The sequence below is a fragment of the Bufo bufo genome, chromosome 10 (assembly GCF_905171765.1).
Source record: "Bufo bufo chromosome 10, aBufBuf1.1, whole genome shotgun sequence".
Taxonomy (NCBI): Eukaryota; Metazoa; Chordata; class Amphibia; order Anura; family Bufonidae; genus Bufo; species Bufo bufo.
Window position 1 is genome coordinate 22,583,438 of NC_053398.1, and position 15,106 is coordinate 22,598,543.

Consider the following 15,106-nt stretch of genomic DNA (forward strand, 5'->3'; position numbering starts at 1 on the left):
GGGCCACAAGTGGAGTCGGACAGATCCTACTGGCTTGTAAAGGGGGGGCAGTCAGGTTCTGCTGAGGTGCACGGGAGTTCAGTTTTTTTTCACATGTGATAATCTGCAATACAGGCTCCTGACAGCCTAACCAAAACTAAAATGTTACATTCAACGCAAGACTAGGTGTACGTGATCATCCAAGGCGGACGGAGAAACCTTTCCATGTCACAGTACTAATAGAAGGCATATACACCAATCAGCCATAAACATTAAACCCACTGACTGGCAACGTGAATAGCATTGATGATCATGTCACAAGGGCATGGTTTAAGGGATAGAATATATTAGGCAGCAAGTGAACAATCAGTTCTGAAGTTAATATGTTGAAAGTGGGCAACTAAGGATCTGAGAGCATCGCCACAGCAGGCAGGTCATGTAGGGTTTCTGTGTTGCAGGGGTTGGCACCTATCAAACGTGATCCACGGAAAGACAACCGATGAACCAGCAACAGTCTGATATGAGCCTACGGCTCAATGATGTGTGAGGGAAGCAAAGGCGAACTACACTGGACCAATCCCACAGCTACTGAAAAATTCAATGATGAAAGTGGGGCATGGGGCTGTGTAGCCGTAGACTGATGAAAGTGCTTATGCCGACCAGTTTCCACCATCAAAACTGGACCATGATAGAATAGAAGGTGGTGGTCTGGTCCGAAAACAATCAGGGCTTCTTTTCCATCATGTGGATAGCCGGGTGCGCGTGTGTCACTTACCTGGGTAAGAAATGGCACCAGGATACATTATGAGAAGACGACAAGCCGGTGGATGCAGTGTGATGCTTGGAGAAGTTCTGCTGCGAAACCTTGGGTCCTGACGTTCATATGGATGTGACACATACCACCTATCTAAGGGTACTTTCACACTAGCGGCAGGACGGATCCGACAGGCTGTTCACCCGGTCGGATCCGTCCTGCCGGACTGCCACTCCGTCCCCATTGACTATAATGGGGACGGGGACGGAGCTCTGGCGCAGCACGGCAGTGCACGGCGAGAGGCCGCCGGACTAAAAAGTCGGACATGTAGTACTGTTAGTCCGGCGGCCTATCGCCGTGCACTGCCGTGCTGCGCCGGAGCTCCGCCCCCGTCCCCATTATAGTCAATAGGGACGGAGCGGCAGTCCGGCGAAATAGCGGCAGGACGGATCCGACAGGGTGAACAGCCTGTCGGATCGGTCCTGCCACTAGTGTGAAAGTACCCTTTCATGGCAGTGGTACTCCCTAAATACAGTGGCTTTTATCAGCAAGATAATGCCCTGGTCACACAGCAAAAATTATACGGGTATGAGTGCAATATGTTGACTTGGCCTCCAAATTCCCCAGATCTAAATCGAGCATCTGGGGAATGTCCTGGAAAAACGAATCCAATCCACCTCACAAGTTACAGGACTTAAAGGATCTGCTGCTAGCATCTTTGTGTTAGATACCACAGGACACCTTCAGAGAGAGGTCTTGCTGAGCCCATTCACCGACGAGTCAGAGTTGGTTTCACATCGTGGGGGGAAACCAAACAGACGGCTTTAATGTATTGGCTGATCAGCGTATACTTCTAAAGCCTCATGCACACGACTGTATCAGTTTTGCGGTCTGCTAATCGAATCGCTGATCTGCACTGATCCCTGCTGTGTGCATGCCAAAAAACGAGATTTTTGTATAACTTACCAGTAAAATCTCTTTCCCGCTCTTTCCTTGGGGGACACAGAAGACCTTGGTATAGCTCATCTCCATAGGAGGCGTGACGCTAAGTGAAGACTGTTAAGCCCCTCCTCCACAGCTATACCCTCAGCCTGGAGAGAGAGACTGCCAGTTGCGTGTCCAAGCAGTGAGAAAAGGCAAAGTCCAACAAGTGGAACCAACAAGCCAACTACCCAACGGGTAACACAAACTCGGAAACCGTGTAGAGAGAAACAATGAATGGGTGGGTGCTGTGTCCCCCCAAGGAAAGAGCGAGAAAGAGATTTTACTGGTAAGTTATACAAAAATCTCGTTTTCGCCCAGTTTCCTTGGGGGACACAGAAGACCTTGGGACGTTCAAAAGCAGTCCAAAAGGGGAGGGACCACAGCTCCAAGGCGAAGCACCCGAAGGCATCAAGGAACCGCCGCCTGCAGACCCAGGCAGCATACGCCGAAGCCAGAGTATGCACCCTGTAGAACTCTGTAAAGCGTGCAAGGAAGACCTGTGGCCGCCTTGCTCAAATGCATGGCCGAAGCCCAATGCCTCCGGCCCAGGAGGCACCGACCGCTCTGGTGAAATGAACGGTGACAGCAAAGGCAGAATCCTGCCCTCGGTGCGGTAACCTCAGTAATAGCCAATCTGATAAAGCGGAGGAAAACCACTCCGGAGTCCGTCAACTCTAAGCGCGGACCTCCAGGAAACCCAAGAGACCGAACGTCGACAAGAGTCGGAGATCTCCAAGTAAAACCGGCAAGGCCCAAACAACGTCCAAATCGGTGAAGTGTTGAAGCGAAAGGCAACACCACCTTCAGAAGGAAGGAACGGGATGTAGAAACAGCCCTGTCCTGGGAAAAGACAGAAGGCTCAGAACAAAAAGGGGCCATTCAGGCACCCGTCAGAGACACGACTGATACGGAAACACAACCGTACAGGACAGGCGGGGTAGAGAGAACTTCTGTAACGGCTCCAAGGAAAAGATTGGAGCGCCGAGAGCTCAGTATGTAGTTCCCAGGGCGGTACCGAAGGACAGTACAGAGGAACCAAAGAGCCATTTCGAGTAAGAAGGTCTTGACAGGCCCAGAGGGCCGGGGAACGCCGGAAGAGGAAGAACAGCGCTGACACTTGACACCTCAAGTAAAGGAATCCCAGTCCCAGGTCCGGGCCGGACTGGAAAAAAAGACAGAACCATGGGGAGAGAAAAAGTCAGAGTGGGGAATGCACAGCTTCCCACAGAACCCCAGACAAAAAAACCATAAGTCTTACGACAGATCCTGGACGAAATACAGCCAGGAGCGGACAGTAGCGAACCCGCTGGAGTCGCCTGGCAAGCGGGCGAAAACCCAATGTGATCAGGCGCAGACCAGTAACACGGGCAGAAGTCGACAAAACTGGTCCCGTCGGCCCCCGAGCAACGTTGTCCTGTATCCACCAGAGTGGGGGAGCAGAAGGACAGACGGAACGGAACCAAAGGGTCCGCCCAGTATCCGCCAGATGCCAGGACAAGACAGGCTAAAGTCCATGCTGATGTAGCCATGTTCTACAGTCCCGGTGTGGGAGATCAAAGGACAATCTGGACCGAAAGGTAGTCCCCCCAAGTTACCGAGAAGGTAAGTCTACAGCAGGACCATTGTCTTAGAATGGACCACGCAATCTGCACTCAGCGGGAGGACAGAACGCGGTAGACTCGGTAAATAGGCACAGCTAATACAGTCAGTGTGAACAAGGGAGACAGTAAGAGGCCAAAAGTAACCCCGGAACCATCCACATGAACAACCATGCTCTCCCCAGAGGGGAGGACAGTGAAAGAACAGCCTCTGAAGTCTGGCGGGGCAGAAGCCACATCGGAGTGATCTGTACCGAGCGGGAGCCAAACAGAGCCGGCGAGATAAGGTAGTCGAGACAGAGGCCGGCATAACCCCCTCCAACCGAACGGAGGAGTGGGCAACAGGGAAGCCATAGGACAGCTCAAAAGCAGAACCCTGCTACACTGTGAGATGCCCGGTTCACCGCCTCGCAGAAGGCGAATACCCTGAAGAACCCAAGGTGGAGGTCCTCCGACCTGGGTAATCGAGCACCAAAGCGAATTTGGGTGACCTTCCCGAGAAAAGCGGCCCGCACCTGGTATCAGATCAGACTGAAGCGTAGAGGCGCCAAGAGGAAGGACTCATACCACACTACATCCGAAGAGGAGGAAATTGCAGCAGGCAAGGGAACCGCAGTCCTGCCAGAGCCAACGAAGAATTCGAGGGGCGCTCCAGACAACAGCACTCTCGACCATGTGACCACTAGCGCAGGGAAGCAATACCGCGGAAGGATGAATGGGCACGCATCTAGGAACCACGAACACTCCCTGGGATGAAGGGCCAACTAAATGAATGAGTACCACACAGCTCCGTGCAGCAGAGAGCAAGTAGAGCCCGTCCGGGTCAGGTGGACAGAATGAACTCCTTAGAGACGAGTGCAAGGCTTGCGGCAAGCATCGTATCCCAAGAAAACAAAAGTATGCCGCAGGAAGCAGATGAGGCATACGTACGAGCAGCCCGTAAGCAGTGAGAAGGCCAACCCACCTACAGGAGGAGAAGGCATACACGGCCCAAACAACGCACAAGAACGTCCGCTCAATGCAAAAAGGTTAATTCAGCGAAAAAGGGGGCTCGCCACAGAGTGCCACAGCATGTACGTAATTGCAAAGTGCAACCTGCAAGGGAGTTATGCACAAGCCTAGTATAGCATGCGATGGAACGCAAGCAGTCCGCCCCGAAAGGGGGGAAATTGTATCTGGCAAACTGCAGTCGGCAAGAGTGCAAAGGCCGGTCCCAAAAGGGAGTGATGCCTAAGGCCGTACCTACTTCAGAGAAGCAGGACATACCCTATAATCCAGCAGGAACGCAGGAGGTCCACCTAGTGAAAGGGGAACATGCACAGGGTTATCCTAGCATTAAGTGAGTGTGCAATAATACACCCAACACTGACTTAGCGAGAGTGCAACTACTCTGCCAATGAAGGGGGACATGTACAAGTCCAGCACAGCCATACAAGGACAGCCGTGAATCTCATGAGCGTGCCAAATTCTGCCCATGGAATGAGGGGTGGTCACGCACAAGGCCAGCACCGTATCCAATGGAAGTGCAAGCGTTCCACCCATGTTAGAGGGCCATTCCCATGGCCAGCAATGTATCCGGTGAGAGTGTAGCATGCCGCCCAGAAAAAGGGGGGGTAATGCACATGGCCAGCATCTCATCCAGGGAGAGTGCGAGCACACCGCCATGCATGGGAGTCATACACATGGCCAGCAACGTACTGGCGAGAGACAAACACAGTCAGTAAGAATGTGTGTATGTCGCCTGAGGAAGGAAGGCATGCCGATGGCAGGCAGCGAATCCAGCGAGAGTGCGTACACCGCCCACGGAAGAGGGGTCATGCATATGGCCGACAGCGGATCCAGCGAGAGTGCAAGCACCCCGCCATGTATGGGGTACATGCACATGGCCAGTAACGTACCTGCGAGAAAACAACCACAGACAGAGGGATGTATGTATGCTGCCTGAGTCATGCCTATGGCCGGCAGCGAAACCAGTGAGAGTGCAGCATAGCAACATAGTACATAAGTACATCATAGCCCATCAGAGAGAGTGCAGCATTCCGCCTATGGAGGGGGGTCGTGCACATAGCCAGTACCGTATCCGGTGAGAGTGCAGTATTCCGCCTAAAAAGGGGGGTCATGCACATGATCGGCAACTAATCCAGTGAGAGCGCTGCGTTCCGCCCATGGAAGGGGGTCACGCACATGGCCGGAGGTGAATCCAGTGAGAGTGCAGCGTTCCGCCTAGAGAAGGGGGTCGTGCACATGGCCGGCAGCAAATCCATAGAGAGTGCAGCATTCCGCCTATGGAAGGGGGTCGTGCACATGGCCAGCACCGTATCCGGTGAAGGTGCAGTATTCCGCCTAAAAGGGGGTCATGCACATGGCCAGCCGGCAGCCAGGGAGAGTGCAGTATCCCGCCTAGGAGGGGGGGATGCACATGGCAGGCACCATAACTGGAGAGATGATGAATGCTGCCTACGGAAGGGCCGCATGCACTTGGCCAGCGCCGTATCCTGGAAGAGGGCAGGAAAACCGCCTAAAAGGAGAAATGCCCTAGCAGCGACGCAGGTTGGGAGCGCAACACTAAGCCGCCTGTGGAAAGAGGGCATGCAGACATGCAGCACTACTGATGAGGCTGCAGCGTCCTGCGCAGTCCAAAAGAAATCCATTATATATATATTTATATTTATTATTATTTCTTTTTTTTTTTTTAAACACAGCCTCTCTGAGGCTAAAGGGGGCCACCATATAGGGGCACAGTAGTCAGGAAAAAGAAAAAAGGGAGGCCAGCCATACAGGCCCATTGGGATCCGGCCTGTACCCAAAGGGTTAACATGGATCCGGCCTGGAGGGCGGCGCTGCGATCCCCTGGGGGCGGAGGAACCTCCCGGCGGGAAGAATTCGCGCCTGGAGAAGTTCCCACCCCCTCCACCAGAGGCCGGAATTTTGCGGCCTAGTAGGCCGTGAAGCCGGGGTCTAAATTTTGCGGCGCCCGGTATGTACCGCCGTGACCTGAGGCGGAGCGGCGCATCAAACCGGCCGCGGGTGCCCACCCCGTGGGCCGGTCGGAATTGCGGCCCAGCAGGCGTGAGATTGGAGATTGCCGCTCTGCGGCACCCCAGGGGCCAGCATAGATCCAGCAGGGGACTAGAGGCCCAGTATGGGGGTCAGGCACGCAGGAGACCAGGGTGGGGGGGTGGTGGACGTAAGGCTGGAGAAGCCTCTCTCTTACCACAGCAGTCTTCACCCTCGGTCCATTCCAGCAGGGTCGCCCCTTCAGCTACTGGCACCGTAGTGGCAGGACGCTGGAAGAGGGACTTGGCGTGCGGGCGACCCTTGCGCTGGCGGGATGTAGGGGAGCTGGGCTGCCCTGATCCACCTTGTCTTCTGTGGGGGAGGCAGCAGTGCGGGTGACCGGCACTGGCGCAGCTCAACCCCGGGAGAACAGAGAGGTCTAGTGCGTCTCTGTTATCCCTGATGATCTGGAACAAAAAGAAAGAAAAAAGTAAAAATCAAAAATTTAAACAAGGAGAAAACAGCCCTGCAGAGCAGGGAGTGTCTTGCCTCCTTGGACACTAAGCAAAAAACTGGCAGTCTCTCTCTCCAGGCTGAGGGTATAGCTGTGGAGGAGGGGCTTAACAGTCTTCACTTAGTGTCACGCCTCCTATGGAGATGAGCTATACCCAAGGTCTTCTGTGTCCCCCAAGGAAACTGGGCGAGAATTTTTTTTTTTTACTGCTGTAGAAATGTAGTATCCTTTTCTTAAAAATGGACATGGTGTGCTATCCGCATCTTTTGCGGCCATATTGAAATGAATGGGTCTGCAATTTTTGCAGATCGGATGTGGACTGAACATACGGTTGTGTGCATGAGGCCTAAGAATGTGATCTAAAGACAGAAGTAAAAAAAATAGTTAAATAATTTGGGACAAAAACTCACAGTGTATCCAGAGGGATAGCAGATGCCACACACTGGCTACACCAGCGGATCACATAGTAGGACAGCAGCATGTTAGCGGTGCGAGGTATATACTCTTGCTGTGTTTGGAGTAACTGACCTTCTCCTGCAAAGGCCTGTAAGGAGAAGAGCAGAGTCAAGTGGATAAGCAATGAATGCCCAAGATGAATACACCCTTTAAATGACTGCATATTATAGCCGACTGACTTACCATATCTCCCATTCTTAAAAGTAGGTGCTGTAGGATGAGCAAGTCACGACAAATCAAGAACCGTGTAAGAGAGATTTTGCAGACGGCCTGGCACACAATGCCAGCAGCTGTGGTGCTGCCATAGAGGCTGGAGAGGTTCATTCGCACATTCAGAGGCTGACCTAGAGTTAAAATACGACAAAATAAATTGAACTCTATCACTATTTATTACAACTTGTCCAAAACTTACTAGGCAACAGGGGACTTACCAAGGTCCATCGATTGGTCTATATCCAAAGAGGTCTCATAATCCATCTCTCGTAGCAAGTTCCCAATGACCAGGACAGGATTTCTGATGTCCTGCAATTTATTGTTAATGTCCTCCATGACATTTTCACTGTAAAGAGCAAACGAGGAAAGAGCTTTACTTCATATCAGACCCACTTACCAAGACTTACTCTTCTCTGTAAGGGTCCATTCACACGTCCGCAGAATAGGTTCGCATCCGTTCCGCAAACTGGAGAACGGGTGCGGATCCATTCATTCTCTAAAGGGCAGGAATAGATGCGGACAGCACACAGTGTGTTGTCCGCATCTGCATTTCCGGAGCGCGCCCTTGATCTACCGGTCTGCAGCTCTGGAAAAAAATAGAACATGTCCTATTCTTGTCCGACAAGAATAGGCAGTTCTATGGGGGTGCCGGCTGGGTGTATTGCGGATCCGCAATACACTACGGACGTGTGAATGGACCCTTAAGCTGCGGATGATCTCTGAATCGTCTGGCTGTTTAGGCTACTTTCACACTGCCGTTTCTGGGTCCGCCTGTGAGATCCGTTTCAAGGCTCTCACAAGCGGCCCAAAACAGATCAGTTCAGCCCCAATGCATTCTGAATGGATAAGGATCTGTTCAGAATGCATCAGTTTGCCTCCATTCCGCTCTGGAGGCGGACACCAAAACGCTGGTTGCAGCGTATTGATGCCCGTCTGACGAAACTGAGCCAAACGGATTCATCCTGACTTACAATGTAAGTCAATGGGGACGGATCCGTTTTTACTGACACAATATGGTGCAGTTGAAAACGGATCCGCCTCCCATTGACTTTTAATGTCAAAACGGATCCGTTTGCATAATCATTGCATTTTTTTGTTGTTCATGGCAATTCAAACGGATCCGTCTGTCCATACGGATCCGCACTTAAACGCAGGTGTGAAAATAGCCTTAGTTGCTTTCAGTTTACAATTACTCAGTTCTTGAAGTAAGAAAGATCAGCCCTTTTGGACTGACTTCCTTACAGCCAATACTAGTGAGCGCTTCCATTAAGGAAGGGCACACTAGTATGCGCGGGAGTCACAGGGAGTGAAGCACTGCCGGTACACACCTCTCCCTGGTATTCTCTGGGCCCGTGCTGCACCGTCCTGAAAGCGTACAGCGTCAGGACGTAGTGCGCACTATGACCGGATGCTGCACGCAGTCAAGTCACAGAGCAGCACGGGCCCAGAGAAGATCAGGGAGCGCAACTGCCAGACCTGGAGAGCAGCCGCAGAGCAGGAGGGGTAAGTAAAATGTATTTATTTTATTTCTGATGGGCATCTGTACTGAGGTCAAATCGAATATAGGGGTTCGAACTGAGGTCTGATCTAATATGGGGGTCTGATCTGAAGTCTAATGAAGACTGAGGGTCGGTCTTGTTGAGGGTCTGATGAAAAAATAAAAAAAATAGATTTTTGCACTTATCGTAGAATCTGTTTCTCTTCCGTTCATTAGGGGACACAGGCTTGACCGTGGGTATAGCTGCTGCCACTATGAGGCGACACTAACCACAAAAGTGTGAGCTCCTCCCTCCAGCTTTACCCTTCCTACAGGGACTAAGCAAAAAAATGTTGTGCAAAAGCAGAAGGAGAAGCAAAAGAAAAACAGGAAAACCAAACAATGTACAAACCCAGAATCACACAGGCCACAACGAGGCCCATAACCAGAGAGAATGGGTGGGAGCTGTGTCCCCCAATGAACAGAAGAGAAACAGATTTTATGGCAAGTACAAAAATCTAGTTTCCTCATCTGTATCATGTGAACTCTGTAAAATTTTGAAAAGGTGTGCAAAGACGACCAGGTAGCAGCCTTGCACACTTGAAGGGCAGAAGCCCCATGATGTACTGCCCAAGAGGCCCCCACTGCCCGAGCAGAATGAGCAGTAACCCGGTCACTGATGCGGTACGCTTCCACAATCGCCAAACAAATCCATCGGGAAATGGAAACTTTGGACGCAGCCAGCCCTCGTCTCAGTCCCTCTGGAATGACGAATAGAGAATCAGTCTGTCGGAAAGAGGATGTCTGAGACAGACAGATGCGAATGGCCCGAACCAAATCCCGAGTGTGGAGAGACTGCTCACGAGGATGAAACGGGGCAGGACAAAAGGAAGGGAGAATAATCTCTTCATTGAGATGGAATGCCGACACGACCTTCGGAAGAAAGGACTGAACAGGGCGAAGGACTACTTTGTCCTGGTGGAGAATAAGGAAGGGGGAATGACAGGAAAGAGCCGCTAGCTCCGACACCCTACGGATGGAAGTGATTGCCACCAAAAAGTCCACCTTGTAGGACAGGAAGCAATGGGACACCTACTGCAAAGGCTCAAACGGAGAGGGATTGGAGAGCGCTGAGCACCAGATTAAGGTCCCACGGACGACTGTAAGGAGGCTGTAGAGGGAAGTGGTATAATCGTGTATATATATTGGCCCTGTATGGCCAGTGGGGCTCATTGTATATAGGTATATCCCCTACACGTATGGGTCCCTTGTATGTGGACCCAGTAGATGGGTGGGTGAATATATATATATATATATATATATATATATAATAAAGGGAACATAAAAATAACACATCCTAGATCTGAGTTAATTAAATATTCTTCTGAAATACTTTGCTGACGACAAAATCACACAAAAATAAAAAAATGGAAATCAAATTTTCAACCCATGGAGGTCTGGATTTGGAGTCACACTCAAAATTAAAGTGGAAAAACACACTACAGGCTGATCCAACTTTGATGTAATGTCCTTAAAACAAGTCAAAATGAGGCTCAGTAGTGTGTGTGGCCTCCACGTGCCTGTATGACCTCCCTACAATGTCTGTGCATGCTCCTGATGAGGTGGCGGACGGTCTCCTGAGGGATCTCCTCCCAGACCTGGACTAAAGCATCTGCCAACTCCTGGACAGTCTGTGGTGCAACGTGACGTTGGTGGATAGAGCGAGACGTGATGTCCCAGATGTGCTCAATTGGATTCAGGTCTGGGGAACGGGCGGGCCAGTCCAAAGCATCAATGCCTTCGTCTTGCAGGAACTGCTGACACACTCCAGCCACATAAAGGTCTAGCATTGTCTTGCATTAGGAGGAACCCAGGGCCAATCGCACCAGCATATGGTCTCACAAGGGGTCTGAGGATCTCATCTCGGTACCTAATGGCAGTCAGGCTACCTCTGGCGAGCACATGGAGGGCTGTGCGGCCCTCCAAAGAAATGCCACCCCACACCATTACTGACCCAATGCCAAACCGGTCATGCTGGAGGATGTTGCAGGCAGCAGAACGTTCTCCACGGCGTCTCCAGACTCTGCCACGTCTGTCACATGTGCTCAGTGTGAAGCTGCTTTCATCTGTGAAGAGCACAGGGCGCCAGTGGCGAATTTGCCAATCTTGGTGTTCTCTGGCAAATGCCAAACGTCCTGCACGGTGTTGGGCTGTAAGCACAACCCCCACCTGTGGACGTCGGGTCCTCATATCACCCTCATGGAGTCCGTTTCTGACCGTTTGAGCAGACACATGCACATTTGTGGCCTGCTGGAGGTCATTTTGCAGGGCTCTGGCAGTGCTCCTCCTGTTCCTCCTTGCACAAAGGCGGAGGTAGCGGTCCTGCTGCTGGGTTGTTGCCCTCCTACGGCCTCCTCCACGTCTCCTGATGTACTGGCCTGTCTCCTGGTAGCGCCTCCATGCTCTGGACACTACGCTGACAGACACAGCAAACCTTCTTGCCACAGCTCGCATTGATGTGCCATCCTGGATAAGCTGCACTACCTGAGCCACTTGTGTGGGTTGTAGACTCCGTCTCATGCTACCACTAGAGTGAAAGCCCCGCCAGCATTCAAAAGTGACCAAAACATCAGCCAGGAAGCATAGGAACTGAGAAGTGGTCTGTGGTCACCACCTGCAGAACCACTCCTTTATTGGGGGTGTCTTGCTAATTGCCTATAATTTCCACCTGTTGTCTATCCCATTTGCACAACAGCATGTGAAATTGATTGTCACTCAGTGTTGCTTCCTAAGTGGACAGTTTGATTTCACAGAAGTGTGATTGACTTGGAGTTACATTGTGTTGTTTAAGTGTTCCCTTTATTTTTTTGAGCAGTGTATAAATAAGATATTTCTCTCGGTATATAGCCAAGAGTTCCCATACTGTGGGAATATATAGTGTTAGGTGCCTCCATAATGCTGATTATTCTCTTAGCAAAGATGCATATTGTTAATGGAGGATCTGACATTATTTGAAGAGAGGACTAAAACCCTTGAAAAGTTAATTTTCCATAGTCTGATTGCCGAGCTGAATATTTCATCATATTAATATCATATATTTTTGATTGGTCATAGGAAAACAGTCAAGGGATAAGGCTTCGTTCACATCACCGTTCAGCCTTTCCGTTCTCCTGCTCCATTCTCGCGGGACCAGGAGCCCAGGACCGAGAGATTGTCCATAACTTCCCTCCCCCACCCCCACCCCCGGAATGGCATCTGTCGTCAACACTATCCAGTGGAGGGGAAGGAAGGAGTGGCCCGAGGTCAGCATCAAAGACAACCACTATCGAAGGTCTCAGCGACTGGGACAGGGTCAGAGCCACTTGGTGGTGGACCAAAGCAAGAGGAGCAGAGGGGTCCAACTGACCGGATGGGAATTTTGAGCGACAAGAAGCACATGTAAAAAGTCGCACGGAAGTGACCCCCGGCTTTGGGGTCTGCGGTCTGGGTTCGGACATAGTGAGTACCTGTAGTGAAAGGTAGGAGCGTAAAGCTAGACCCTGTAGGAAGGAGGTCCTCCTGAGCAGGAAATGGGCGGAGTCAGATGAAGGCAGGGAAGCGGGGAGAACTCATGCCCCGTCCCCATAATTGAGTCGGTCGCCCGCGATAATGAAAAAGGAACACAGGTCCTCCTGATGGCGCACCAACTGACTCCCCAGGACTCTCCCCCACATCCACCGTACAGCGGTGCTGCCGCAAGAAGCCCCGGCCGACTGGAGATGTCAGCCGGGTGAGCAGTATCCGCGGCGAGCGGATTGGAAGTAGGCCGCAGTAGAAGTTAACATGCAGCTGTTAACTCTTTCTTCGGCTGGGGGGACAAGGCTTCGTGGGGGCCATCCTAGCAAGTAACCCGAGAAGGGGGAGGGGGTAAAGGGGGGTTTGGAGCCAGGAATACTTACCCGTCTGGCGTATTCTGCCCCCCTGGTTCCAGCCGAGTCACCACCTTCAGTGTGCGGCCCCTTGGGGAGGGCCGCTACACCGGAACAGAGGGGACTTGTCGTGGGCGGCCGTGGTGATCCGAAGGATGGCGGGCTGCAGAGGCTTTAGAAACCTCTGGTTCTCCTTGTCTTCTGTAAACCGGGAAGGAGCAGCGGGCTTAGGGAACCCCCGGTCTCACATCTCCTGGGTGGGTCTGCCTCCTACAGACACTAAGGTAAAACTATTTTAACTTAGTCCCTGTAGGAAGGGTATAGCTGGAGGGAGGAGCTCACACTTCTGTACTTAGTGTCGCCTCCTAGTGGCAGCAGCTATACCCACGGTCAAGCCTGTGTCCCCCCAATGATATGGATGAGAAAACATTTATTTATTTTTTTCTCCTCTAAAACCTAGGTGCGTCTTATAAGGCGAAAAAATATGGTGTACTTACACATCATTTGATATCAATTCTTCTAACATTTGTTCTGCAACCCTCTCTGGGGGTTCTTGATGGCAGCATGCCCACTCCATCATATATGCTACGTCCATATTTATGCTATCTCCAATCATACGTAAACACTGCATCAAGAAGATTGTGTCACTAGCAAGATCCACATCTGCCCCAAAAAAAGTAAAAAAAACAATAAGTGTGTAAATAAACCAACATACAAAACCTGTTACAGAAAAGTTTGGCATAAAGAATAAAAAACAAAAAACTATTTTTTACCATAATACTACTACCTCTATTATACTCACCATCTGAGATAACACTTTCATCCTCTGTAAGCAAATGTTCTGCTGGTAGAAGGTAAAGATGATCCACTAATGAACAAGGGGCCAAAAACGAAACAAATCCCTTGATGAGAAAATGAAAAGAACCGAGTTGCTATTTGCTCAGAAGAACTGGTGCCCCCAACACACCCACTAAAGCAGATGCTTAAAGGCCGCTTTATATGGACATGCAGGTCAGGCAATTATTGGGATTGATCCATTTATTCCCAATATTTGCCTGCATGTCAAAAGAGGCGAGAGCTGCATTTACAAGAAGCAATCACCTCCACTGTGTGGGCATGAGAGATTGCTACCGAGATCCCTCGTCTCCATAGAGAAGAATTGTTTCTGGTCATCGGATTCCTGGTTACACACAATGATCTACTGCCCAAAAACAACAATTTTGGGTCCCTGCAGCAGAGACGCTTTCACTCGAACAAGCGTTTGCTTGATCATTTTACCTTTTTGATATTCTACCATCTATCATTACTGGATTTTGCCATCTGTTATAAGCTGTATCAAGCCAAAGGGAGGTTGATCATACTGTTCTTTATTAGTGTAATCGACAGTAATCACAGAAAAATGTCTGCCTTTAGGACCCAGGCTCTTTGAGAAACAATGCCCTAGACTAGAGCTCCTCAAGGGAGGGGACTCTTAAAAGGCCAGTCGTCGGCTGCAGTAACGCATGTGACCACTGCCCAAGCCGGACTTTTGCCTGCAGGGCCCAAATAAAGAGAGAGAGTAGTGGACCAAAGGAGCCGAAACCAATCAGCGAGGAGTAGGTACGTACGCTTAACTCAACAGCCAGGAAGGAGAAGAATTAAAAAACTTAAAAAAAACAGCTGGACAAACCCTTTAAGCTGTTTTAAATCTACAACTGAGCATGTTGTGGAAGCAGAAAGCTGTAGGTCCCTGGGTTGGAGAGCCTCTCTCTAAAAACACACATCACTGAATAAGATAAGCACATGTTCAGTATTGGTGTATTGATCCAAGTATTATATGGTGACGAATACTGCATCACTGCAAGAAACCGAGACTCACCTTTCTGAGCAGGCAGACCATGCTGGAGTAAGGGTGCACCATCAGAGCAAGAGGGCGAGACAGTTCCTCCTGGTATTGCAGGCAGCAGGTGTAGAATTTAGCCCACGATTCCACTTGTAACTGTCGGAACTCGTCCTGGTCCATCTCATAGTCGGTAACATGACTATGCAGCTACAAAGCAAGGTGGTGTTGCTGCGGTTAATTACTTCATAAGGCGTCTGTTGATCATATTATTTGGCAGAGAGAACTAGGATTACATTTCCATTGCAATCCTATCATAATCGCAGTGGAAAAAACCACAGCGGAGGGGCAGGGAGACAATCGCTGCAAAAGACGCACAAAATGGTCTGTTTTATAAGCAGCATGGC

The 15,106-nt window shown here is 50.6% G+C and overlaps 1 protein-coding gene across 1 annotated transcript in view; it reads right to left on the reverse strand.

Annotated features, from left to right (window-relative positions):
• Positions 1-15,106, reverse strand: part of NUP160 (nucleoporin 160) — a 40,117-nt gene that overhangs the window by 12,490 nt on the left and 12,521 nt on the right. The window contains exons 13-18 of the mRNA XM_040409240.1: positions 14,739-14,909; positions 13,683-13,782; positions 13,378-13,543; positions 7,714-7,841; positions 7,466-7,626; positions 7,237-7,370 (exon numbers count right to left, since the gene is read on the reverse strand). Coding sequence (XP_040265174.1) covers positions 7,237-7,370; positions 7,466-7,626; positions 7,714-7,841; positions 13,378-13,543; positions 13,683-13,782; positions 14,739-14,909 — 860 coding nt within the window. The remainder of the gene's footprint in view (positions 1-7,236; positions 7,371-7,465; positions 7,627-7,713; positions 7,842-13,377; positions 13,544-13,682; positions 13,783-14,738; positions 14,910-15,106) is intronic.